This window comes from Equus przewalskii, chromosome 25, assembly GCF_037783145.1.
Source record: "Equus przewalskii isolate Varuska chromosome 25, EquPr2, whole genome shotgun sequence".
NCBI classification, from domain to species: domain Eukaryota; kingdom Metazoa; phylum Chordata; class Mammalia; order Perissodactyla; family Equidae; genus Equus; species Equus przewalskii.
In genome coordinates, this window is record NC_091855.1 from 13,578,887 (window position 1) to 13,606,880 (window position 27,994).

The window sequence follows — 27,994 nt, forward strand, 5'->3', positions numbered from 1 at the left end:
ACTGAAGCACAAAAGTTTCCTGGTGGTAGAGTCCACTAACAGTTTTCAACACACAGGAAATTTGAGATAAAGCTCAACCAAAGAGCCATTAGTTATGATGGGAATCATTCAGAGAAATTTAAGAGTCGAAGGCCATCCGTTCTTTCTCACCCACCATTTTTCTCCACACAGAACACAAGGCAAAAAGGAAGGGAAGCATGGGAGCCAGACAGCAAAGAAGTCATGAAGCCAAGAAACTTGTAGGACAGACACTTTATTGTGGTTTGCTTGTGGCAAAATAGTCAATCCTTCAACATGTACATTAGTTTGTTTTTTTGCTGGAGACCACAGCGTGATGCTCAAAGGCATTTAGCCTCATCTTACGTCAGTCTAATAAGTGGTTGCCTATTTTATAGTTCAACTAGTTAGAGGAAAAAGTCTGGAAAATCTGGTCTTAACATCCCAAATTAAGGGCTGCAAGATTTGCAACCCATTCATATAAAGTGCTTATGTTCAGTGCAAAAAGGGCAGACTCAGAAGGGCAAGCAGATGCCAGGGAATGACGTTTCCTGGAAGATAGATGCATTCCATGACTCAAAGAGGGAAAAGCCACTTGCCAAACTTCCCCCTGAAAGGACCTAGTATTCTCTTTGCAGCCTTTCCTCTCTCTAAAAGGACCAAAACCTTGAATCTGACAGACACCCATAATGGTTATTTATTTTACTATCAAAAAACCTGCTTCAGAGGGAAATCCACAGGGTTTCTAAGCACCAGAGATACTTCGGCTTCCAGTTCCTGTTTGTCTCAACAGTGAATGTGAGATCAGCAGGCTGAGCTCTGGCTGGGGGGAGGCTCAGAGCTGGAGAGCCTCTCTAGGCCTCCCATTTGCAAATCCAAGTCAGTGAGTATGACAGATGCTTTCTAAAACATCGTCACATCTCGGCGGGAAGACAAGCCAGTGCTTATGAAAGGAGCACTTCACCTAGTTTTCCACCAACTGCACAGGACCGATTCACTGTCCCCTCGTCCACCTTGTCCACAGGCCCACCTCCAAAGCGAACCCTTGACCCTCTGTTAAGACAAAGAAGCGCACTGCCTTCTCAGTGACGCTGGGTCTCTGCAGATCCCCCCTGCCATCCTGAAGAGACTGAAGCGGGAGAGAAGGACTGGTTCCTAACCAATTTAAGGGGCACAAATAGGACTGTAACTCAAATAGGCAAAGTCTAGCCATTCAGTCCTAGGATCCTACCATTCCTTTCCCGACTCTCTGAGAGGAGACTATGCTCTCTCACTCTGCAGCAGGGAGTCACAAAGGCCAGCTCTGTGCTTGTAAGTACCCCCTGCTTTCCTGCTTGGAAAGGCTCACCTTTCTCTCCCCGCTGCATGAATGTGACGGTGCCCCTCCTGCCCATGCGTGGGGCTCCAGACCTGACTACTTGTATGTACACCCCCTAGCTTTCAGATGCTGGCGCATGAGGACCCTTCTGTTCAGAGGGCCTTCCAAAGACTCACGGTAACTCCCTGTGCTTGTGAGAGGAGACACTCGGAACAGTTTTATTCCATAGGTAGCACATGCCCCAAAGCCATCTCTGAATTTGGGAAAGGAAAGGAAGGGAAAAGAGGCAATGCTTTTGGTGGTGCTGTACAATTCTCTGTAAAACCCTTCCAGTTAATGAGAAGCTGCTGGAGCATCTCCACATGGAAGGGACTGTGTACAAACAGGATGACCCGGGTTAAGAACCAAAACGCAGGGCAGGTTTCCAGAACGGCAGAAGTCTAAAGTAAAGTGCCTCTTTATAGTGGGGAGAGTTTCGTTTGTTCGGAAATGCTTGGGTGTAAACACGAGTGCACAGGAGTGTGCACACAGACTCACTCACTCTGAGGTAGAAAGAACTGGCCATCTCCAGACAAACACACACAGATTCCACAATTTTACAGAAACATGGCACTTGCGTGAAAGGTCCTGTCCTTGCCCAAGAAGGCAAGTAGGGTCCTATCCAGCTACTTCCGACCTATGTGCAGCCAGGGAAGTCCCACTGCACAGGAGGAAAGAGGTGGAGGGCCTCTCCATCACTCCTGTCCCCAGTTCTCAGGCCCTGCGGCCCAGGGTCACTTTCTGGAGCTTGGGCCATGGGCACCCCGGGTGTGGCTTGTCAGAAGCCACTGGGTGCAGATGTCTTGCACTACTGCATCCCCGCTACTCTTGGCAGCCTGCTGCACCTGCTGGACGAGGACTGTGGCCCGTGAGTGTTCTTGCTTCACAGCAATCAAGTAGGCGGAACGAAGTTTGCAACATGTCAGGTAGGCCTGAACCTGGCGATGGGGTAAAAGAGACAGTGGAAGGGAAACCATCACCGATGAATCACCAACAAACACCCAGAGCTACGTCAGAGAGCTCGGGCAGACGAGGTCTCTCTTATCATTTCTTTTCTTTCTTTCTTTTTTTTTTGAGGAAGATTAGCCCTGAGCTAACTACTGCCAGGCCTCCTCATTTTTGCTGAGGAAGACTGGCCCTGAGCTAACATCCGTGCTCATCTTCCTCTACTTTCTATGTAGGACGCCTACCACAGCATGGTTTGCCACGCAGTGCCATGTCTGCACCCGGGATCTGAACTGGCCAACCCCAGGCTGCCGAGAAGCAGAACGTGAGAACTTAACTGCTGCGCCACTGGCTGGCCCTCTTCTCATTTCTCATCTGCCAAATTAATAATTAGGTTCCTGCCTTTTATTACATTATACCAACTCTTTAAATATTCTGGATGCTAAGCTATTACACTATGTCATTTGATAGTGCAAAAAGTTATTATAAATAAGCTAAGAACTTCAAAAAGAAGAAAGTAGGCAGGGGGCAGTCTGGCCACCGTCCACGCCCTCCGAGGCCTTCCTCCCCACTATCCCAGGCTCTCCAGCTTCCTCCCAGCTTCAGAGTCAGCACTGTCATTGCCCACAACTTGTGATTTCATAGTTATTTGGGTAATTATTTGATTGATGTCTGTCTCCTTGACTAGACTTTAAGCTCCATGAAGGCAGGAAAGTTGTCTGCTTTTTCTACCCCTTGTATTCCTGGTGCCCAGCAGAGGGCCTGCCATGCAGTAGGTGTTCGATAAATATGGATTCAGGGAGTGAATGGATGAAGGAACCACCATACCTGCCCCCTACAATGGGCTCACAGATCCCCCTTCTCTATTTTTGTGTTTTCAACCTGCTGAATTTAAAATCTTTTAACAGGAAACTTGGGGAAGAAAATGCATACACACAATTAGAAAAGGTCTAACTCCAGGCTGCTTGACTTTTGCTGTTTGGATCCGAGGTGGCTCAGATTTGGGGGTGTGTGTGTGGGGTCTCTCCTACCTTGGGATACCCTCTGTCTCATGGATCCCCAGCTTGGTGGAGACGAGAGCCCCTTCCTTCCCTGGCCCTGATCTCCTCAGCACCTCCCTGGCTAGCCAGCGTTCCAGGCCAGCGGACAGCAGGGCCCTCACCAGCTGCCTCAGAGCTTCCACTAGCAGCTGACTTTCTGCCGTGACAGTCCTCCTGGTGGTTGGAGGGAACTCTTCCCACTTCCTGTCTCAGCGCTCAATCTTTTCTGTCTTGGTCACTAAAGCCTTCCGTTCCTAAGCTCAATTACAAGTACTCTCCGACAGCTGGAAGATGCCCGGCACTGTCTGAGCTCAGTAAAGTAATCAAGTTCTGATGTTAGCTCTCACCCAGGCCTTCTGCTCCACCTGGCACCTGTTTATTTTAAATATATATCATGGGGCCGGCCCCATGGCCGAGTGGTTGACTTCGCATGCTCCACTTCGGTGGCCCAAGGTTTCACCAGTTCAGATCCTGGGCGTGGACATGGGACCACTCATCAAGCCATGGTGAGGCGGCATCCCACATGCCACAACTAAAGATATACAACTATGTACCGGGAGGCTTTGAGGAGAAAAAGGAAAAATAAAACCTTTAAAAAAATAAAAAAGTATATATCACAAGGCAGGCAAAATTCTTTCCTGGAGAAGGAGGGCATTTTTCCAGAAAGTCTGGAATAGGAACTAAAGAAAGCTGGGTTTTGGCAAAATCTCGTGGCCTGAGATCACTTAAGTGCATTCAAATTGCTGCTGAGAGAAAAAACTTGAAAAAGCAGTTAACAACTGTCTAGATTTTAGTGTACGTCTTTCCCAGGGACAAAGCCTCTGTCCTGAGGCTCACTGAGGCTTGGAAAAGGACTGCAGTCTGGGAATCAGGGAACCTGGGTGTCTGGTCTGGTTACTGGGTTCTCATTCTGGTTCTAGAAAAGTAATTCTCCACATTTCAGAATTCCGAATTCTATCCTTTCTGTAAGATCTCATCGGGATGTTGCAGAAATAAATGAAGCAATATTTAGAATATGTTCTCCCACTTCTCTTAACTGAAAAACGGCCTGCAAATTCAGTCCAAGGGTTGGCAATCCTACCATGGGAAGCGGCTCCGTGGCTGTCTAAGAAGCTGTTTGCCTGACATTAGTTTTCTTCATAAGGGACTCGCTGCCAGACTGCTCCACTGCCGGTGGCCAGGGCAGTGTGACCTGTCTCTCCTGGCCTGTGAGCCTTCCTCCAGATGGCAGGTGGATCGAGCCTATGGTTAGCCACAAACAGGAGCAGCCAGGAGCAGCTTTCATTCTGGCTGGCACCCCTCACAAGACAACGTGCAGCAAAGATTCATGGATTTCCTACTACAAAGGGAAGAGCTCACTGGCCTCTGGGGGAGGCCTGCTCTGGAGAATGAGACACTAACGGACATTTGTGGGTCAAAGGGTTGGGGGGGGTTTTTTCTTACTGTGGAGGGTACCCTTTTCCTTTTAGGATAAAGAAACGCCTGCCCACTCTGACAACCTCAATCAATCAGTCAACCTGAAGCAAGGGATTTCCAAAGGGCTCTCTGAGAGAAGACCTGTACAGGAAATGAGATTCAAGAGCAGCCTAGGCCATGTTTGTCTTGAGGATAAAGAAATGGGGAGACTAAGGCTCATGCGGTCAATGTTCACAGGTTCCCTATCTACTTTCTCCTTTCTACACCCCTGTCTGGGTCCCAGCTCCACCTCTGGATAACAAAGAAGCTGAGATACAGGTTGTATGGAACTGCCAGGGGAGCAAGGGATAAAGATGACAAGGCAAGCCCAAGGTGCTGTTCATGGGCATCACTGGGATTTGGAGACAATTTTGCTCACCTTGTTGTCGTCGTTGTGTATTGCCTGGATCAGGCCCTCCAGCTCCTGTGCAGAAGAGAAACACAGCAGCCGTGAGAGGGAGAAGAGTCCCCAGCTTGGCACCCAAGGCCCAATACGGTCTCAGCTCAGCTGTTCTGACTTCAGGTGGGGATGCCTGCCCAACTTTTCTTTATGAACTCAACTCCTGCTATAAGAGCAACAAAGGAAATCTAACAACACTAAACTTGGGAATTTGAGCAGGAAGAACACCTCCCAAGAGGCCTGTCTTTGGCCTTTATGAATGGATATGGCTCTTTTCACCCCACAAAGAAGCCATAGGGGGACAATTTCAGAGGCAACATGCTTCAAAGGCCATGTGCAGGACCACCCTGACCTCCTCTACAGTCACAGAGAGGAACAGCTCTGTCGATCCACAGACACTTCCAGGTGCCAATAACATCAGACTATGGGATGTTGAGGGACACCTTCCAGGTATAGAGGTTATCACCATGAATTTTCTTTCCACAGCAGGATTGATTAGAGTGAGGCCATTGTTACGGAGAAGTCACAAAGATAAAGGAACACTGCAGTTTCAGGTAAACTATGGGGAACAGAAAAATAAAGAGGGGGATGTGAAGACCCTGAAATAGATGGAGGAGCCAAGAGGTATGGGAGCGAGCGCACCTGGGGTGGAATTCTCTTGAATGCTTCCAAGCAGTTGAGGAGGATGGTGTCCCCGTCACTTTTGGCTGCCATGCCTGACTCGCTGACGCACTTGAGCAGTTGTCGGATCTCACTGTATTTCTCCCTCTCCACCAACTGCCGGGCAGCTCTGCAGTAGGTCATGGCAGCGTCCAGCTGGAAATCCTAGAACGGAACATGCGGAGATGGGCTTAGGGTGGCATGCGACATCAGCAGCGGGAAGGCCGGCAACATTTAAAAAGCTCCCACTATGCTTGGTGCAGATAAGCCATATTGATTATAGTCATAACAGAAAATATACATATAAGAAACAAACAAACAAACAAAAAGCAAAAATTCTTCTCTGGAGTTAGGCAGACATTTAGGAAGCGTCCATAAAAATCATAATCTTAATACCTAAAAGGGAACATCTGCTGGCTGCTGTGTCACTTTCTGAAAACATTTGAATCAAATTCTCAGGACAAGTTTATTCTCTGTCTAATGAGTCACTTTTCTCTTGGGAAAGGGAAGTTGGGGGCTGGTATTTCTGCCCGGGACACTTGGCACTCTGTTAAGAGGTGTCTTAGTGTTTGGAAATAGACCATTCACCAAAAGACTGATTGGTTGGCATCTACCAGATAAACACTTTGAGCCCGGTCTGGGACAATCCTTGCTACAGGGTCTGGGAGGAGCTGTGGCTCTTCCTGCTCACCAGGAATATCCATGTGGGGAGAGCTTTGTCCAACATGGAAAATGGGTGGGAAGAAAGAAATCTGACCGATTGTTCAAGAAGCTATTGATCTCTGAGACACACACAATGCATTCAAGACCCCGCCTGCCCAGAGAGTGATGGTCCTTAGGGTGTTGGGGGGTGGTCTGGAGAGACTCTGCCACTTGTGGTTTCAGTGCCCCGTTCCAGCCTCTACTCCAGCCCCACAGACACACCTGTGTCCTCTTATCACAAGCAACAGAAAATGTACTCCTTGAGCCAGTTCCTGGACAGATGGAGAATGGAGGGGCAGCCCCTTGCTGCCAGTGGCCCCTCCTGACGCAAAGGAAACACCCCCTCTCTACTCCCAGCCACCTCCTCCAGCCCTGCGGGGGCGAACAGAGGGACACAGCTGTGGGGACCTGCCCTAGGCTGGGTTTCAGGTACTGATTCACTACCTTTTGATGAATTTATCATTGGTTACTGGCTTTTGGCAGAATAGCGTAGAGTCTTGAATTTGACCCAGTTCTGTAATAGCCATCTCCTTGATTTCACCCTTGATGTACATGTAAATCTGCTTTTCTTGGGATAAAGGTTTTCTGAAGGTTAATCTCCCCCAGAAGTGTGACCAGGTGCTGATCGCCTTCAGCATAATCTTGAGTCAGCCCAGTCATACCTGCAGAACACGGAATGCAATTCCAAAACCATCTTCTACATTTTTCCCTCCTAGCATGACCTGAAAAGGAGAGGAAAATAGGCTTACAGAAGCAATAATTACTGGAGCAGCCCCTCAGTCAAGAATGAGGGCCCCTATTTATTCAACAAATACTTGTTCAGACTCCACGAAGTGCCAGGCACCAGGGATACGAGTGTAATCAAAATGGACTTGATCTCCAGCCCTCCGTGGCTCACATTCTAGTGGGGATGCAGCCATGAAACAAAGAACTGAAATAATGACTAGATCACAATTGTGAGCGTCCGGAAGGAGAGGAACAGTCTGCCAGAGGTCTGAAACCTTGTCCGTACCTTGCAGGCAACATCCATTTTCATGTGGTTATTTCCAAACAGGGTTGGCAGAGGCAAGGTGGTGATCTGAGCAGTCCCTGCACTTTCACACCGATGTAAGAACCTGGTCACTTCCATCTGCAGCTGAAGTGTGTTCATGTGCCTGCGGTGACAGGAGATGCAGTCTAGCCTCCTGAGGGGCCTCAGGAGGGACTAGAGGCGAGTGACCGGGAAATCACAATAAGATGGCAATGGAAAAGGCAAAAGACATAATGTGGAGGAAAAGCGATCCAGAATAGGCTCTGAGCAGTTACGACAAGACAAAAATGGGTAGTCTAGTGGCGCCCTGTACAAATCACAATAGTTAGATGTTCTGTGGAGCTGGATGAGGTCCCGTGCCTGAATCAGTACGTATTTACAGAGCACCCGCGTGCTGCTAACAGTGACAGAGTTCAAGAGAGACATGAACCCTGCCCTCAAAGGGTTCACAGGCTAGGGGAGAGAGAAATCAGGAACAAACACATACAAAATATCTAGTGATTGGGCCCATGGAGACAATAAACAGTAGCGGTGGAGCATTTACTTGAGATGTTATGTTCTAAGCAGAGGGATTGGCAAGCCTAAAGGCTGAGAGGAGGGAAGGACTTGGTGTGTTGAGGAACCCCCAGGAGGCTGGTGTGACTGGTGCTCAGCAACGAAGTAGAGAGTAGCGTGAGATAAAGATGGAGATGCGGGCAGGGGCCAGATCATACAGGACCTCTTCTGCCTATTTTAAGGGGTTTCGAGTTTAGTCTGACCATAGCATGTGATTCCAATCCCAGCCCCCTTCTCCTCTCCTACAAGCTCCTCTAGACACTACCATCTAGGAATGATTCCTTTCAGTTGTGTTTTTTCTTTTTTCCCAAGAGTTCAGGGATGGGGAGAGTGGCTTCATCACCAACAGACAGACACTCAGTTCCAACCCTTCTGTTCCAACCCTTCTGTTCCAACCCTAACTGTTCCCTGAACCCCAAGCTACCTTGACACATCAGCTGCAGTCATCTTCTTTCGGAAGAAGGTGGTTTTCTTCCTTCTAGTGCCGTGGGAGGTTTCTTGGAGGTAGATCTTCAGGTGATCCTTGGCCTTAAGCAGCCATGAGAGCTTCTCTCCCAGTTCCGTATACGTCTTTGCTTTGTGACTGAAGAACCGGATACAGGTCATGGCAGCCCGGACTTGGTCCTAGAAGAGGAAAATGAACATTCAGGTCAAAGCAGACAAGGGAAAGTGGAGGGTGAGAGTGTGAGGAGAATTCTGATCTGATTTCTGCCCATGGAGCCTGGTTGCCAGCACCCACTCCCATCATCAGCTTTACAACAATTTTGTATCAGTTACTCCTAGGCCCAAGAGATCCTAAATTGAACTGACTGGCTGAGCTCTTAGGCAGGACATTATTCCACCACAGACGAGATCTTAAAAAAGGATACTTCAGGGGCTGGCTCTGTGGTGTAGTGGTTAAGTTCGGTGTGCTCTGCTTTGGGGGACTGGGTTTGCAGGTTCAGATCCCAGGTGCAGACCTATACCATTTGTCAGCCACGCTGTGGCAGTGACCCACATATAAAGTGGAGAAAGATTGGCAGAGATGTTAGCTCAGGGCTAATCTTCCTCAGCAAAACAAAACAAAAAAAAAAAAAAAGGATACTTCCGATTCTCCACTCAACTTGGCTTCACTCTTACTTTGACATCAAGTAATTCAATTTCTCTGATTTAGCAATAGCAACCCTCAGACATATTGGGAGAAACTTGTAACCTCTCCCTTCATGCACCTTCTCTAGAAACACTTCTCCATCATTCCTTATGAATTCTGCATTCATGCCTCATGCTTACCTTGAAACTGCCACATACCTCTTTTTTACTTTCACATTCCTTGAACTCTGAAGAACGCCGTTACTGATAAGATTAAAGTTTGCCTCTTTGGGATGAGGATAGAAATCCTAATATTATTTAATGATGCTAGAGAGCTACATGGATTTGCTCTAGGGTTGGTTAAATAGCAAGGCCAGGGACCAAATGGCAGCCTTGTCCCCTCATCTTGTGCAGACTCCTCGCGTGGCACCAACAGAGGCAGAAGGCAGGATGGCTGCTATTACCTTCATAAACTGCTGCAGCTCGTACAGAATGTGGTAGTAGTTCTTCTTCTGTAAATGCTGGCAGGCAGCAATCAAGTACTTTCCCCAGCTCTCCAAGGTAGGATCAATGGATTCCAACAAGTTTTCCAAGGTGTGTAGCTTCCCACTTTTATAGCTTGGCTGGAAAATGCCTTCTATGAAGACTTCTGGAGGACTCTCCTGGAGCAGAGCAAGCCAAAAAGTCAACAAGCCTGGTTCTGGCACTGTGTGGGATCCACTCTGAATTTCCTTCCACTCACCTGCCTTCAGCATCCTCCTATAGCAGTGCTTCCTAGCCTTTTGCATGTCACAGATACCTCTGAGAATCCCACTCTGGTGACTGCTCACTTCCCTCCTTCCCTGTGCAGAAAAGCTCCTTGACAGAGTTATCTACACTGCCCGTCTCCAGGTTCTCTCCTGTGATGGTCTCCTGAACCCACTCTTATTCAGCTTTTGTACCCACAACTCCTCTGAAACTGCCCCTTAGGTCACCAACGACCTCTAAATGGTTAAATCTAAAATTCTTAGTCCTTGTCTTCCATCTGATCTATCAACAGCTTTTGATACAGCTGATGGCTTCCTCTTCCTTGAAAAATTTTCTTTATTTGGCTTCCAGGACACCACCCTCTCCAGGTTTTCTTTCTATGTCTCTGGCTACTCCTTCTCAGTCTCCTTCTCTGACTCCTGTTAATGTCCCCAGGGCTTAGGAGGAAGCTGTTCTCTTTTCTATGTACACTCACTCTTTCGGTGATTTCATACAGAATCATGGCTTTAAGTCTATTTGCTGATTATTCCTAAATCCCTGTTTCCAGCCTGTTCATTCCTCCTGAACTCCAGATCTGTGGCTCCAGCTTCTATCCGGTTGCTTGCTCAAAGTCCTCTCGGGTATCTAGTAAACTTAATACACCAAGACTGCACTCCTATTGCTCCTTCCACATCTACTCTTTTGCAGTCTTCCCTTCCTCAGACGGCAATTTTGTTCTTCTAATTGTTCAGGCCAAAAACCTTGGTTATCTTTCCCTCACTTCCCCACATCAAATTCATTGGTAAATTCTATTGGCTCTACCATCAAAATACACACAGAATCTGCATGTATCTGACCACTTCTCACCACCTCCATGTGCGACACTGGCCCAACCCATCACCACCACTTGCCTGGATTACTAACAGCCTCCTCCCTGGTCTACATCTTCCAGTCCTGCCTCTTTTTTCCCTAATGCCAACCAATCAACCTGAATGATCCCATTAAAACATAAGTCAGGGGCTGGCCCCGTGGCCGAGTGGTTAAGTTCGCGCACTCCGCTGCAGGCGGCCCAGTGTTTTGTCGGTTCGAATCCTGGGTGCGGACATGGCACTGCTCGTCAGACCACGCTGAGGCAGCGTCCCACATGCCACAACTAGAGGAACGCACAACGAAGAATACAAACTATGTACCGGGGGGCTTTGGGGAGAAAAAGGAAAAAATAAAATCTTTAAAAAAAAAAACAAAAAAAACCATAAGTCAGCATGTAACTCCTCCACTCGAAATGTTCCAATGGTTTTCATTCTCACTCAGCACAAAGGTTGGATCCTTGCAATGTCTACAAGGCCCTATATGACCCCTGGACCATCTGGCTTGTTACCTTTCTGACCTTAGCTACCACTACCCTGTCCCCTGCTCACTCTGCTGAAGCCACCCTCACCCTGCCACTTCTCCTCCCTCCACCTGTACCATGCATCCTCATGAACGCAGGGCTCTCTTCCGCCTCCTTCAGGCCTTGACTCAGAGGTCATCTTGCTGGGCATCTGTCTAAAACTGCACGATCCACCCCTCCCCCTTCCCTGCTTTACTCTTCTTGTTACTCATCACGTCCATTATGTTTATTTACCTTGTTTATTGCCTCTCTCTTCCTACTATAACGTAAGTTTTATGAAGGCAGATATTTCTGTCTGTTTTTTTTTCACTGCTATATCTCTAGTGCCCACAATATTCCTTGGCTATTTAAGAAATATTTCTTGGATGAATGAATAAATGATAAACATTATGGACCAACTCCTTAGGAAAGTGCCACGCGTACTAGTGCCCTTGCTCCACCTGTGGTTTGGAGACCCTGAGTCATAAACCCCCATCCCATAGCCATAGAAAGGAAAATCATTTGGGCATCAGACTATAGATTATGAGAAACTAATGGAGGAGAGAAAAGGATGGCTATAAACTCAGGGTAGTGTAACCATGCCAGCCTTGTAGCACTGGGCACAAGCTATTTAGAAGTAGAGAAGACGTGGGCTCTGAGAACATCCACAGTGGGTGAGGACTCCTTTCCCGATTCTCGCGGTTCCTGAGAAACACAGACCTAACCAAAAATCTGTAGGACAGACTTTAAGAAGCAGCAGGATCCATAAGAAAGGTGGAATGCCTCAAAAGAACAACAATTTCTCAAAAGAAAGTTCCTTAAGAACTTTCATTTCATCCATTCATCTATCCACTCATTCACTCATAACCGGCACTAGGCCAGGCATCTAAAGACACAGAAAAGGAAAATACAGGCCTTCTCGGTCCAGAAAAAAAGATATCACTGTAAACAAATAGCTGCAATCCAGGAGGATAAATGCAACAACAGCTATGTTCTACTACAATTGGGGTGTATAGGAGGAGGTCATTAATGTTGTTTGTGTGTTCTGTGAATGTTCAACAGAGAGGGTCTGAACGGATAAACAGCAGTTTTCCAAGAAAACAAGGAAAGGCAGGGCATTTTAGGTAGGGGAACGGTCCATGAAGACTTGTGGAGGGAAGAAAGCACATGGAACAATCAGGAAAACTTAAGTAATAGGTAAGTCTGGAATGCAGGATATAGACAGGATTTGTGGTGAAACTAAACTAGAGAAATAAGGGGGCCTGATCCTGGTGGGTCCTGTATGCATGCTGAGGAATTGTGACTTCATCCTGTGGCCATGGGAATCTACTGAAGGCCTTTTAGAGGTGAACAACATGAATTATGAATGCCATAAATAACACGTATTATGTTTCAGAAAGCTCACTCTGGGGCAGTGTGGTAAGTAAAGGGGTGAAAGAGCTGGGAATAAGCCTAGCAAGGGAATACCATGTTTCAGGAAGTCAGTCATAGTTTTCACAATGTTTTCTTCTGTTGTTCCTTACCTGCTTGAGAATTAAGATGAGAGATTCAGTTCAAGGGTAACTGTGATTACAGGAGATAAAAAGAAGGCTTCTTTCCTAGCTCCGACAAATGTAAATAGGGGCAATGCTTTTCATCAGCTTATACCAAGATAAGTAAGTAAGCAGCTTAACTCTCTGGATGAGGCGTCAGTTAGAAGAAACAGAGCTGGGTGATTTCCACTCTCAATTTGTGCTTGGGAGAAGCAGCCTGACCTCAAAACTCACTTGGAAACCGAGGAAAAGGAAAAAACTTAACAATTAAATTCCAGATAATATAAGTTTTACATTATTTTTGAGACCCAGTTAGTAGCTAAGACCAGTGAGTAGCTAAGACCCAGTGAGTAACTAAGACACAGTAGCTAAGGCAGCTGTGAAAACATTTCTCTCTCACTGCCCTACAGGGGTGTGATTTCCACGACTCTGTGAACTGTTGACTTCCTGGGGAGCAATCCGAGAAGATAGCTATTTGTAAACTTTCACTGGCTGCCATTTTGAAATTAAAGTATACCTTGTGCTCCTTTAATTTTACAAGAAATTTGGTACGAATCAGCCAGTTCCTCAGGAGGTTTTCACGGAACATCGGGATAAAAGAGGTATTGCCAAAGGGTCATGGTGAAACAGAGTCCTGGCTTTGCTTAACAATAGCTCCACAGAAATAATGCACTTCAGTGGTGCCTCTGCCTCCCACGGAAGGAGGGCAGAGGATGTCAGAGAAAAGAAGGGAGCACACTCTTCCATTAGATATTCGAGGCCCAAATATAGGATCTGTGCCACGGGTGCTTCCTGGCCCTGGTGGTAACAAGCTGGAGTGGACGAGCAACGGGGTCAGCAGTGGGACACAGCCCTAGGGCAGGTGGGAGGTGTCTGGAAACAGAGAGAGGTAAAACAATTTGCACAAGGTCACGCCACTTATATCAAGTATCTCATTCCAGACACCATGCTCTCAACTACTATTGGATTCTGTTCTATATTTTGGGAGAATGGATGAAATTTGTCATTGCCAGTCAGAAGGGTAATTTGGGATCCAGGTTAAGACTGGTTGCACACTCATCAAATCATGACTGGCGTAGACACAGAACTTTCCACTTTAACTTGACTCTGCCAGAGATGCTCTCGTAGCTCAACATTAGATTAAGTTTAAGGGGGGGTGATCACCGCCCTTAAAGTGGAGTGGGCCGACCTTGGTGGGGGAAGCAGGTCGTGCCCTTCGAGAGCTGTGTTTGCGTGCCCCACCTTGCTGAGGAGGTGCAGCAGGGCTTCCCGCAGGCAGCTGTGCCTCACATAGAAGCCGACGATGGCCAGGTTGGTGCTGTAGTTATGCAGGTAGAAGAGGCATTCTTGGTAGTAGGTGTTGTTCATGATCTTCCCTTCAGGAATCACCTCCAGAGAGAGGCTCTGGGTCCGAAGGGTAGCTTCCAGCTCTTTCAAGGTGGCAAAGTAATCATCATCTTGCTGACAGGAAAGGAGAAAGTATGAGGGAAAAATGGGACTCAGTAAGTTCTCAGAAGCTTCTGAAAACATTGCTTTCAAAGAATATTTAACAATATGGCAAAATGCTCACAACACAGTTTTAAGGGTAGAAAAACAGATAGTATTATAGTATATGGAATTTATATTTAATTACTATTATATAGAATATATTACATATAAAATTCTATATATTATAATACCGTATAACACCAACTTCATTAAAAAACATAACAGAAAATTCACCAAAATCTAAATACTACTTAAGTCTGGGTATGGGATTATACATGATTTTTATTGTTTAAAAAATAATTTTCTGTAGTTTGTCTTTTAAAAACTTTGACTCTGTATTGCTATTCTAACCATGTATAGTTACTTATCTAACTATATGTAATGGAAAGAACAAAATCCAAACCTGGCAGCTCTGAGCCAGGACTGCCACTGTCGGCTGAGTGGAAGCTGATCCGTCCCCCAGGGCATTCCTGCTCTGGGCCTCCCACCCTGAGCTGTCCCCCGCCTGCTGTGCTCTTACCAAGGACAGGAGTGGCCTCGCTGTAGACTCCAGATACTCAACCACATCCTGTACCAGTCTTGAGCCCTGACTCAGCTGATTGAGGTCAAAAGGGGGCTTCAGACAGCGACTGAACTTCTCCCGTGCGGCAGCGAGGTTCCCAGCTTTGAGGCAGGCCATACCCCATGCGTGCCACGCCCCAGTGGTATCAAGCCCCGTCTTTGTGGAGACCTGGTGGAAGAATCTTTAGTGAGAGGGTACCTACAACAAGGCCTGAGAGTCCCAGGGGCCTATTCTATCCCCTTGTTGCCAATCATTCCTGCCCCCTTGCACCTGCCATTACTCCCACATGGGCAAACTGGTCATGCCCTGGATATTTCCCTATGGGCAAGAACAACTGACAGATGGCAATCCCTGTTTGCAAGGCTAGGCAAAGGCAATTTATTACAGTTGGGCAGAAGTAAGCTTTGTCTTTGCCTCACCTCAACGCCTAGTTGGTAGTACTCAGCTTCCAAAAGCTGGTTCCTTAACCTGGTTACTGCAGCCGGCTGTAAGATCTGATCCAGAGATGGCACATGGCGATAGGCAGCAGCAACTAAAATATTCAGAACATCTACCTTGCTGATGTAGCTGCAGGGAGGAAAAGGGCAAGGTAATGAGGCTCCACAGTCTTACCTAGAATAGTTGGTGCTTAAAGGTTTTCTATTTCATTTCCAACGTGAAATGTGATAATGAGAAGTGAGAGGTACACAGACACTATGAGAGAAGACTCTGGAGTCAGACTCTGAATACCAACTCCCAACTCCATCATTTAGCAGCTCTATGACCTTTGGCGGATTAGTTAACCTTTCTCTGCCTACATTTACTCATCTGTAAAATGGACATAAAACAGGGAGTTTTCACGATAAAATGAAATAACTCAAGCCAAAGGGCTTAGGATAGTGTCTGGAACTTTGCAGGCACTCATCAAATGTTAGATATGAACACGCGGAGTAGGGATGCGCAGGTCTTCAATGAGAGGCCAGGCCTTTACATTGAATGTTGGAGACTCACAGGTTACCTGTTTGCCTTTTGGTCCTTTTGAACCTTGCTTGCTTGAGAGAAGGCACAGAGACTATACTGATGGTTTGCACTCCTCCTCAATACAGAGGTCCCATCACTACCATTCCCTGGAGACGCTGCTGGGCAGGGGCATGCTGGCCCTTCACTCTGACCCTAGTCTCTTGGACTTGACATCCTCTCCCTGGGCTGAGAATGGGTTCTTGTCACAGCCCACTAGGTCTGCTGCCTTTGATCTTACTCCTGACACCTGAAGGTTGCAAAAACCTTACAATGACAGATGGCCCAGAGAGCCGGATCATTCTGTCTAGTGCTGCCTTCAACAGGCCTATGCTCCAGGTTCTTGAATCTTGTACCATAATTCCAGCAAAAACCCCCACGGATCCTGACTTGTCCACTGAAAGGGATTCAGTCCATCAGAGATTTTCAGCCGAGTGGGGATGGCGTAGGGGAGAGTATAGTAAGTATAAAAGCAAATTCCGTATCATAATGTACTTATACATTTGGAAAATGAAACATTTAAAATAGGTGGTGTAGTTTCATTTTTAAACATTCATTTAACATTCATTTAAACGTCTGTCAGAAGGAGGGATGAGCTACAAACAGGAGCAGAATACTCTGCAAACTAGGAGTTGTAAACACACATGCGAGCTGAATCCCTGCCCGTCAGCAAAGGGGCACAAAGGCAGTGTCTCTGGAGTGGGTCTGTCTGAGTCTAGGCTGGGGGAGACGGAAAGCGTAACTTGAAACCATTGCTGTAAACTGTCAGAGAAGCCCACGGCACCCTGGGGTGGGCGAGAATCCTCGTGAAGCGAGCACTGCCTCGGCCTAAAGCAGAGAGTTCCTCCATCCATATGAGATTTTGAAGGAAGCTCAGGACTTGATATTAAATTTGTTTTTTCCTCCAATCTGAATATCTTTTTCTTTCTTTTTTTGTTTTATTTTATTTATTTATGTTTATTGCAGTAACTCGGATTATAACATTATATAATTTTCAGGTGTACATCGTAATATATTTTGAGTTCTGTGTAGATTACATCATGTTCACCACCCAAAGACTAATTACAATCCATCACCAGACACATGTGCCTAATCGCCCTCTTTTTCTTTTAACAAAATTTTATCTTATGTACATTACTGGTATTTGAGATATATTTAGATCTATTTTTATTATTGCCTTGAATCTTTCTTCATGTTTCCTTTGTTTTCTACTTTTTCCTCTATGGAGTGGTTTCTGTTTTTTTCTCCCCCTTTCCTCCATTTCTGGTAACTTAGTAGATTTTTGGTTTTTTTCATGATTATTTAAAAAGACTTTACCTAACATATTATATATCTATTTCTTCATTTATCAACTTGAAAAATGATGTAGAGTCTACTGCTTCTTAATACAAAGAATGAAGCTAACTCCTTTATATTTCCGTCTACTTTCTGTCCCACCTCCTTCTGCCTTTCTTAACCTTCTGGTTTTTGTTAATAAAAACAATAAAACTAGGGGCTGGCCTGGTGGTGCAGTGATTAAGTACGCACGTTCCGCTTCGGTAGCCTGGGGTTCATCGGTTTGGATCCCTGGTGCAGACATGGCACCGCTTGGCAAGCCATGCTGTGGTAGATGTCCCACATATAAAGTAGAGGAAGATGGTCACAGATGTTAGCTCAGGGCCAGTCTTCCTCAGCAAAAAGAGGAGGATGGGCAGCAGACGTTAGCTCAGGGCTAATCTTCCTCAAAATAAATAAATAAATAAATAAAACTAACGTTTTTGAAGTACACAGTATGGATCAGGCTCAGTCCTCAGCTCTTTACATGGATACGCTCATTTTATCCACATAACACCCCTATAAGTTTTATTATCATCCCCATTTTATAGAAAACTGTGGTCTAGAGAGGCTGGTAGACTTCTCCAAGGCTTCAGAGCTAGGGAGTGGTGAAGCTGGCATTCAGTGCACTCCTTGCTCTCGGTGAGTTGGTAGGCAAGTACTCTGATTAACTGCCTGAGGCACTTACACTCCAAAGAAAATTATTCTCTCTGCTAACAAATCTGGCTAGAACTGAGTGCTGGTAACACACATGAGTCACACATCTGGGTGGGTAAGCTGGGAATTAGGAGTTTTCACTGTGAAGTTAATGAATGGAGGCAGAGCAGGTTTTGCAGGGACCTGAGGCCTCATCACAGCTTTTGCACAGACTTCAACCCTATGACTCAGATTCCTACCTGTAACACAGGGCAGACCATTCTGCAGTGTGCTTTATAGATCTGTTACCCAGAACTCCCTGAGGCCACAGTCTGAATTTGGTCAAGATTCAGAGAGAGTTTTAGTCGAGGCTAAGAACTGGACACTCAGGAAGGACACATTTTCTTTAAAAGCCAGAAAATTCCACAGAGACCAAAGGTGCTCCCCTAAATTGATTTTAATTATAAATGAACTAAAGCTTTTACTTTCTTTCTGACTGGGTATAGCTAGAGAACACTCTGCTTTGGTGATCCACTCATGGAAGGAGAAGGACACAGGCTGTCAAGGTAGGGTGAGGAAGACCACTTGTGACCTGGTAACAGCATTTCATCAACATCAAACTGAGATGCAAAACATTTCAGCGTGTCTTGTAAGAGAGGCTGGTGAGGTGAAAACTCATGGTGTAGTCAGAAAAAGAAGCTGGATAGAAATGACCGCCATGTGAAAGAATAGAGACTCATTTCCATTTACCTGTCACAAAGAGCCAGGTCCTGGCTCCGGCCAGCCTTGACGAACATCATCTTGGCGCTAAAGAGCAGCTGCTTCATAATGTCTATGAGCAGCCCTGCATCCACCTCTGGGTTGGTGAGGCCCTGGGACAGCCTGCAGCAGTGCTCAATTAGCTGGTGGCCACAGGCAGCACAGTCCCGGTGCAGATTCAGGATGGCAATGCACAAGGAGGCGTTAGGGGCCTGGCCAGGGTGGAAGAAGAGAGAAAAACAGTGAGTTCAGGGGCCAAAGCATTCTTCCAGTGGAGTGGGATGGCAGGAATCGTTCTTCCCATTTCACAAAGCTTGAAAAACACTGGAAGAAGGAGCCAAAATTCCATGGCAAAGCAGAAGTGGAACTAAACAAATTTCAGATGTTTCATGGCCAAAGCCCTGGCTGCTGGTTTCGTCACTTTACTGGGAAGAAGGCAGCTGTGTCCTGTGTTACCTACTTCTTGGGAATGTCCATGTGTCCCCTCCTTTTGCCAGTCTACTGCCCCACTAGTGCAGGTCCTCCTTATTGCTGGCTTGGACTGTGACCATTACCTTGCTTAACTGACCACTTGGAGAAGTCTCGACTTGAAGCCACTGGAAACACTGCTGCTAAATTAAGTATTCCCGAAGCACACTCTGAAACCTTTCATGGTCCCTGATGCCTACTGAGTACATATTCCTTACTGCAGAATTCAAGGCCCTAAACATAAATAGCCCATTTCAATCCTATCTTTTACTACCTCTCTATTAACATCCTATATTCCCTCTGGATTAAACTGTTTCCAATTCCCCAGTCATGTCCTGCAATTTGTGACACTGTGCCTTTGCTCAGATGCTTCAGTTTTGCACTCTTTGTCTTTCCCTTATCCTCACCTCACAACCCACAAACTTCTTGTCAAACTTCTACTGCTCGTCTTCCATGTTACCTCTTCCATGAAGCCTTTCCTGATCTCCTCTGGTGCATTTCCCAAGATGCTCCTCATTTCCTGCCTTAACTGGCCTTACTTGTCCTAGCTCCCATATTATTACACTGTAAGCAAGCGAAGGCCAGGTTGTGTTCGCCTATCTCTGCATTTCCTGCCATACTACTCTATGTCATAAACTCAAATACTACACTACACATCAAAAGAACTCAGATTTTATTGCTCTTACCTGCTCATAGTAAAATTCACTCCGCACCAGCTCATTTTCCTCCTCATTCAGATCCAAAATCCATTCCACCTCAGCTGCCTTAGGGACTCTCACCACCGCTGAGTACGGAGGGCTTTCAGTCTTGGAGCTGTCTGGTACTGAGGAGAGAAATGCCATTCACGCGTCAGTCACTGGCCAGCAGCCCAGTCTACCCAGTCCAGTGCGCTGGTGAGAGCTGGAGGCAGGGATAGGGCCCTCTCTCTTTCCTTGGTCCCTTTCCTTTCCTTTAGGAAACCATGTTGAGCACCCCAAACCTTCCTCCCCAGGGAAGACCTGGGATGAGTGTTACAGTGTTTGCCATATAACCCCACTGCTTCACACGAGAAACCCTGAAAGGCACAGGCTTCTCAACTGAAGGGCTGAGCCATTGGCTACTCTAAAAACTAACCTGCTGTGGAAGGATAGAGGTCAAACTATGACTAGTGATTACTGAGCGGGAAGGAGGAAGCATTGGGAGGTAGGATGGTGGTGATGGGGAACCTAGAGGGGAAAAAAAGAAATAACCCACTAAAATTAAGGACCAAATTCTTTGGTTGCTGGCCTTCTCAATGCTGGAAGCTAATGGGCCAATGTGATAGGTTAATATGATGATGAACTTTAAGGGAAACAGTTTGAGAGAAATGCCAGGATCTTCTGTGGCCAAGTTGGATTGAGTGGCCATTGAGGGAATCAGTACAGCTGATACGCTGAAAGTAGAGCCAACTCGAACATATAAACAGCCACAGGGAACGCGATTCAGCCTCACCTTCTGGTTGTCCTGGATTCTCCTCTGACACACTGGAAACAGAGAAAAAAAAATGAGATGACTGAATCCCTCCTCCTCCTCTTTGTTTTGAGCTTGGTATATAGCATTGACATTTACTCAGTTACATGAGTGCGTTATCAGGGAATCATCCAAAACTCTTTTCTCTCCTCACCTGTCACAGCCTATCACTCACCATTTCCTGTCCATTCCATCTCCTAAATAGCTCTTTAAATGTCCCCATCTCTCTCTTCAGCCCTGCCTCAGAGAGAGCCCTCATCATTTATTGCTAGAGCCTTTGCAATAGCTTCCCAATTGGTCTCCCTGATTTCATCAACCTTTTCTCTACTTCACAGGTATAGTAAGCTTTCAAAAATGCAAATCTGATCATGTTATGCTTCTGTTTAAAATCCTTCAGTAGCTCCTCAGGGTAAAAATATTCCACATTTGCCATTCAGCAGACAAAGTCCCTTATGACCTGGCCTGGCTACCTCTTGAGACAATCTCTTGCCACCTATGACCTGTGCTCAACCCATAAAAGTCCTCCCCACTCCGCCACTGGCTCTGGTCAACTTCACCTTGGGCCACCGAGCACAAAGTCTTGATGCCACAAGCCAGAGCCCAAGGCTATCACCTGCATGAAGAGCCTGCTCGTCAACCCCAGCCTATGCTGCCAAAGAGCAAACTCCACACATTTGTGCCATTGCCTAAGTCCTCCTGATTCAGCTGCCAGCCTCTAAGTCCAAGGTACGCTGGCCAGAAGCTTAGCCCATCACCTGCCTATTTACGCTTCCTCAAATGACCCAAATTTTCTCCTGTCCCTACCTTTGAAGTTGTTACTCCCACTTCTGGGCATGCTCTGTTTTGGCTTCTTTTCCGACTAACTTCTCATCCTCTAAGTCTCAGACTAGGTGCCACCTCCTGCCCATTGGGCTAAGCTGTGTGTCTCCACCACTGCACTTATCCAACGGCTTTGTGCTCTTTCTGTTGGCTGTCTCCCCACTAAGATGGGGCTCTTTGAGGGCAAAGAGATTATTGCTGAGAGATTGTTGAATGAAAGAATCCCCATCAATACTAACTGCTCGTTTCAAATCTCACCTCTATGGTATATGGGTAATTCCCCTGAACTCCACCCCAAGGGAGGCGGTGGTCTGCCAGGGTAACAGAATCCGTAGTATAAGCCTGGCATATATTCCTTCCTATGAGATCAGTAAATTATCATGGTAAATATGACCAAAAAAGTTCATATGAAAACAAACACAAAAATACTGTGAAGCTACTGAGCAGAATGTAAAATCTATTTAAGTCTACAAATAAAACATGAAGAAGTCAAAGTAATTTTGCTTTTTGATAGTTGCTTTGGCTCATATTCCCAGATGCTCTAGGAGTCTATTTCACTCTCCTGTGGTGCTAGAAGTAGCGGAAAAAACTGAGCAACACTGATCCAGCAAACACAGTTTTGATCAGACTTGCTAGAGGTATGAGCAGTATCCGAAATTTGTCACCAGCTGAACTGGGTGTAGCAAAGTGTGAGGGCTCTTCTGATTGTGGATAAGAAGCTGGGATGACTAGCTAGATCAGACTCATGCAAGTGGTGCCCTCACATTGAACAGGTATGAACATGTCCCTTTGAGTCCAGGTGAGACCAACTGAAGCAAGAGTGGCTGGAAAACAGGTGAGGTTGTTGGTAAACTAAGGTCAGTGGCCTGAGTCAGGGGATGGGCTGAAGAACCAAGTGTCCTCATCTCAGAGAGAACATCATGTAAGAGACTTGAACTCAGCTTCCTCTCATCTGCTCTTGGTCAGAGGAAGTTTCTCTGACCAAGGTCAAACATTTCATTGTAGAGTTAATGGCATTTCAGTGTTATTGTTAAACTAAAACTATTTGTAATTGTTCCAGATTTGAGATGCTCTCCACAATGAGACCCCTAGGAGTGTAAGGACCTGGAGGAGGGTGCAGTGGTCAATAATAGTAGCAGTCCTGCTTGCAGGACACTCACTCTTTGTTGTAGTAACTATAGCACTGGTCACACACGCGAGCAGGGTTCTCTCTGCAGCCTTCCACCACCATTTTCTTAGTGGAGCAGGAATTGCACACTAGCCGGCCACAGCGGCGACAATGATGACGCCTGTTAAACTGAGGAGTGCCATCAGGAAAAGAAGGAATAAGGAAGAAGAGAAGGTGAGACTGCAGGACCTGTGAGTGTATCTGTCAACCCATTCATTCTTGGTATCAGTCCGCTGTGACTTATTAAGAACCTCTACTTGGGCCTCCACTGAGAAAGAACACACCAGTTCTTGCCTTCAAGAAGCTGACATTTAAAGACATTTCTGTCAATGGACAAAGATGCCCAAGTCAAGGACAATTTTGCAATAGCTCCTGACAAACTCTCCCTGTTGGTGGAGGCAACACATAAAGACATAGCAAAAAGCAGTGGGGAAGAAGTGACTTTCTCAGCTAATGTGGGTCACATTTCTCCATGGTGTGGTATTTCAAAATGCTTTTACAGGTGCTACCTCATTTCATTATAAGAGGTTGACACACATGTTGCACTTCTTTTATAAATGAGGAGGAAAGAGACACAGAGAAATTACACCATCATCATTTTCATCAGCACTGAGCTAATATGCCAGTACTGATACTGTGTTAACACAGGTAATTGTTAGGTATGCTAACATTTGTTACTGTAGTTAGTCCTTACAGCTCCACGAGCCAAATAATATATCATCCCTAGTTTACAAGTGAGCATCAAAGACTGAAAAAGTTAACAGTCACATTGCTAGTAAGAGGCAGAGCTGGGATTAGAACCTAGGTCCTCTGTCTCCAGAGCCAGTACACATGACCAGTACCAGGTCACTTGTCTTACTGTGAAAGAAAGGGGAGCTAGAAACAAGATCTCCTGATGTTTGGTGACTCTTCCTACTATACCACTCTGATTCTTTTTAGCTATTTCATGAGAATGGCAAAGGTTTTAGACTTTAAGGCTACTTGGGAGTGTTTACCACCTGTCAAAATCCATAAAATATATTCTGGTCAGGTCATAGACAAGCCCCAAGTCTTCGATTTGGTAGTTCATCTGAAAATACCAATATCCTCTTGGAGACAGGAGGTGATCATAAACTCAGGCTCATGAACTAGAGTTTTCCTTTAATTTCTCCTGCAGGTAAAGCTGGAGACTGATGCTGCTTACCATGGTGAAGTGCTCCCTGCAACAGACCATGCAGATGCTCTTGCTCTCATCCGGTACCCACTGGTGCCTGGCAGGGGGCGTTGCTGGGGGCACAAACTCCAGTGGGGGCTGACTCTGAGGGAGGGTCCTCTCCCTCGGACTGGGGGAATGCACAATGGAGACACCTGGGAGTCAGAGCCAGAAGTCAGAGTAAAAGGTGATCAATAGTCCAACCAATAAAGGAAGAAGGAATGAGAGAATTAGAATTTCACCACTTTACAAACTCCTACTGAAATAACAGATCCAGTTGACGATCATCAATGACTGATTGCGTTACCAAAAGACAGACAACTGGACATTGTGGGTCTCCTGATGGAAGGCACACAACCACCTATCAAATATACCTCCCCAAAAATATTAAGCCTAACTCAAATCAAGCTTCTAGATCTATCTACCAGCGAACTAGAAATACAGCGGATGGAGACTCAGATTGCCACTGGTTGGCAATCAGCAAAAGCCAGCATGTGGGGAGCTCTACAGGACAAATGACCTAGTTTCCACCAAAAACAAAAAAGAGGTAGGGGAGCCTATTGATTAAAAGAGATTTAAGAAGTATTTCAGGCAAATGCCATATGTGGACATTAACCAATTCTAAAAAAACCTTTATGAGACAACTGGGGAAATGTGAATACTGACTGGATACTTGATAATAATAATGAATTGTTAATTTGTTTTTAGGTCTGATAGTTATGTTATGGTTTTGTCTAATAAATGTCCTTACCTTTGAGAGATATAGATTGATATATTTATAAACGAAATGATATGATATCTAGCAATGGCATCAAAATAATCCAGTAGAAGGACAGGGGTATAGACGACACAGGAATGGCCATCGTGAGATGATATTTACTGTAGCCAGGTAATGGGTATGTGAGACTTTAGTGCACTTTTCTCTCTACTTTCGTACATTGGAAATTTTGCACAATAAAAAGCTAAAAATAAATAAATAAATAAGTAAACTCAAGCTGCTTAGCTGCCTTATGCAGATGCCTGAAGCTGCTCATATACCTGTATGTCTGAACCCTCCCCTCAGATCTGCTGGTTATCCTGAAGCATGGCTACTTCTCAAAGTAGGGCCATGAAATGCCAGTCTTTGGGTTATGGTATCTAAGGAGATTTCTTGTCATTTAGCAGAGCAATGTTGGCAGGTGACAGAAAACGAGAACTGAAAAACCCAGTAACTCCTCGCAGCACCCAGAAGAAGATAGACTACAGATCTCTCCCAGGATCCTGCTCCCCTGATGGCTGGTCGACAAACACCTGCTGAGCTTCTCCTGCGTGCAGGCCACCGTGCGAGGGGCTGGAGACTGTGAGGAGAGGAGGCGTGGTGAGAAGGGGCAACCAAGACATGGGGAGGCCATCAAGGAGCTCGCACCCCATGTGCGTGACAGACAACTAATCAACTGCAGCATAGGGGCAGAAGGAACACAAGCACTAAATACAGTTGATCTTCCTTATTAGCAGATTCCACATTTGTGAATTTGCCTCCTCGCTAAAATTTGTCACCTCAAAATCACTATTTGCAGTGCTTTTGCAGACTTGCGCAGAGTGGTGAATAATTTGAGTCACCCGACACTCAGGTTCTCATCTGAGGTTGAACAAGGTGGTATTGTGCTTTCTTATTTCAGCTCTATCCAGAGATGACCAGAGGATGGGACGGTAGGGGACAGTGTAGTGCAAAAAGCTCTGGCTCTGAGGCTGGTTGGACAGGCACTCAAGAGGCATGTGACCTCAGGCAAGTCACGTAACCACTTCTGAGCCTCTTCTTCTCTTTTGTAAAACAAAGAAAATAGAATCTACTAGGATGAATTGTTTCCAATTTAGCATTATAATCTATGTGAGTCTATACTCTGTATAACCTATCTATGTATGTAAATATTTTCCTTAGGAGTAACGCTTCAGGATTTGCTAACTCAGTGTTTGTGGGGACTTTATAGATACAGGACTTTATAGATACTGCAAATAAGGAGATCTGATTGTGTGTTGAATTATTTGGGATTTACAAAGCTGGAACGAACCAAGAAAAATAATTAATAAGAATGTTGTAACTGGAAGTGAAAGAAGAGGCAAAAGAATCAGAAAGTCAGAATAAGGCAAGGCTGAAGTGAAAAATGGGTAACTCTCAGAACCTGTTCTTACCAGGAGCAGCAGCAGAAAGGAACTCTGCTGATGGTGATCTAGACAAGGTCTCGAGGTCTGAAGCCTGACTCACAGCTTCCTGGAGGTGACTCACAGAATCTGCAGAGAGGGAAAACGCTGACACAACGTTGTTCTACCATAAACACCTTCTCTCCCTGTGCTAGGCATTTAGTCCCAAGCCCTGCTGGTTTCGCTATCACCCCATGATTCTACGAGCTATCAAAGAACGGTAGAGGCACTTCTAAAACAACAGTGAGTATGCTCCTTAAACTCCTCAAAAACAAACTATGTTTAGGACCTGAGGTAATGAAATAGATGCTATGATTTTACAAAATACATCTAAAAATGCCAGAGGGAAGTGGAAGACTTCAATAGTGGTCCTGGAGGGTAGGGAGTAAGAAACAAAAGCTGGCTGGGACCATCAGCCCACATTTCATTTTCTTCTTTCTAGAAGAGGCTGAGTCAGCTCATATACTAGTGATATCTGACGTGACCCCGGAATAGAGCACACCCTCCATACACAACAATGGCATTTAAGGACCCACTACACTAAGGCCAGACAAAGACCAGCTTTACCACGTTTCGTTTCCCAAACCCTTATATTATGCGAGTGGTGGTGATCTAGCATCCTTTAATTCTGGTCAGCCTGCCACTTCCTCTAAGACAAAGATCTCTCCTATATAATAAAGAGCTCTCTCCTGAAGTGTATTCCTTTCACTCTTGATCACCTCAAAATAATAAAGAGGAGAAGTTAAAGCTAAGGACGTAGTATGGTATTTCTTCCTCCACGTAGAACCCCCATCCAGAATGTTGGCAGTTACCTGATCGTTTCTCCCTCAGAGGGTAAGGGAAGTCCAGGGCTTTCCCTGCGTATCTGGAAAGCAGTGAGTCAACCTCGTCCGTGCTGAAGCCAATCTCCTGCCCGGCCAGCAGCTGGTGCAGAGTCTGAACAGCCACAGTGGCCCAATCCACTTTCATGTTCATGAGCAGCTGCTCCAGCATGAGCAGGGGGTTAGAGGACAAGTGGGAATAGCTGGCTCGGTGCTGCTCAGGCAGGGTCAGCAGAACCTGTTTGTGGGGTAGATCCATAGAGTAAAGAAAATAGTACCCAAATTTCAGAAGAAAGCTGAGATTCTTACTGGGAAGAAGGAAGGGTGTCAGAGACCAAAAGGCACATGGCCAAATACTGACACTGGCTAACAGTCTTTTAGGAAACAAGGCTGACTCCTCTCTAAATGCTCCAGATGGCAATCAAGAAGTATTCCAAGTACCTTCACCACAAGTACTCAACTCTGCCAACTGAGTGTAAAGGCAGCCATAGGCAATATGTAAATGAATACACAGGCTTGTTTTCCAATAAAACTTGATTTACGAAAGTGGGCTGAGGACTGAATTTGGCCCACAGGTGGTAATCTGCTGACCCCTGTCTAGATCCTCCAGGTATGGGTGAGTCCCGCCTGATCCTTAACGCCACCATTCTGTCCACTTGAGGCTCTGTTAGAATGAGCAGAATAAGATGAGAAGATTTTAGCAGCGGACTGCCTAAAACTGGCACCTCCAGTGCCCTGTAGGTAAATAATGACTCTAAACTCTTTCTGGAGGTTGTTATCACTAGGCTTGAAATATGTTCACTGGCTCTGCTCACTGCCAATTTTCAAGGATTCCCCCATTCAGGTATAGTGTATCAAAACAAAAACAAAAACAAAATGGTCTATTTTCTTTAGGAACATTTTATGCAGTTGAACTCTTAGCACATGAGCCAGTGGTCATATTCATGGCTTTCCTAGCACTCGTTCTAGTCAAGGCACAAGTTCCATACTCATGGGGTGGTATACATGACTGCCAATCAGAATCATTAGAAGGGTGGCAGAAGGTCCATCTATCCCCAAACCCTCCTTGACTAGATTACTTTTTCTAGCTTAGAATTTCTTCTATTATTGTCTCCAAGGTTACACACCACAGGTAAAGATCTATTACCTTATTACCTAGGCAATTAACTCTTTTCCTTTAGCACAGACTAGTTTATCAAGCAGTAGTTTTAAATCCACACATCAGAATCCTTTTGGAAGACAGCCAGGTCCTGACCCAAGAGATTCAGT

The 27,994-nt window shown here is 45.8% G+C and overlaps 1 protein-coding gene across 2 annotated transcripts in view; it reads right to left on the minus strand.

The window, feature by feature from the left end:
* Positions 1-237: 237 nt before the first annotated feature.
* Positions 238-27,994, minus strand: part of ZFYVE26 (zinc finger FYVE-type containing 26) — a 62,695-nt gene continuing 34,938 nt past the window's right edge. The window contains exons 26-42 of one of the 2 annotated variants that reach the window (XR_011532976.1): positions 26,717-26,963; positions 25,896-25,994; positions 23,718-23,881; positions 22,527-22,663; positions 20,530-20,561; positions 19,746-19,882; positions 18,583-18,803; positions 15,306-15,453; positions 14,845-15,054; positions 14,079-14,297; positions 9,674-9,871; positions 8,566-8,765; positions 7,569-7,710; positions 7,001-7,278; positions 5,837-6,019; positions 5,174-5,218; positions 238-2,292 (exon numbers count right to left, since the gene is read on the minus strand). Coding sequence is in view for 1 of the 2 variants with exons in the window: in XM_070594105.1 (XP_070450206.1) it covers positions 2,089-2,292; positions 5,174-5,218; positions 5,837-6,019; positions 7,219-7,278; positions 7,569-7,710; positions 8,566-8,765; positions 9,674-9,871; positions 14,079-14,297; positions 14,845-15,054; positions 15,306-15,453; positions 18,583-18,803; positions 19,746-19,882; positions 20,530-20,561; positions 22,527-22,663; positions 23,718-23,881; positions 25,896-25,994; positions 26,717-26,963 (2,646 nt within the window). In the remaining variant the exon portion in view is untranslated. The remainder of the gene's footprint in view (positions 2,293-5,173; positions 5,219-5,836; positions 6,020-7,000; positions 7,279-7,568; positions 7,711-8,565; positions 8,766-9,673; positions 9,872-14,078; positions 14,298-14,844; positions 15,055-15,305; positions 15,454-18,582; positions 18,804-19,745; positions 19,883-20,529; positions 20,562-22,526; positions 22,664-23,717; positions 23,882-25,895; positions 25,995-26,716; positions 26,964-27,994) is intronic. The other variant, XM_070594105.1, reaches the window with a different exon arrangement.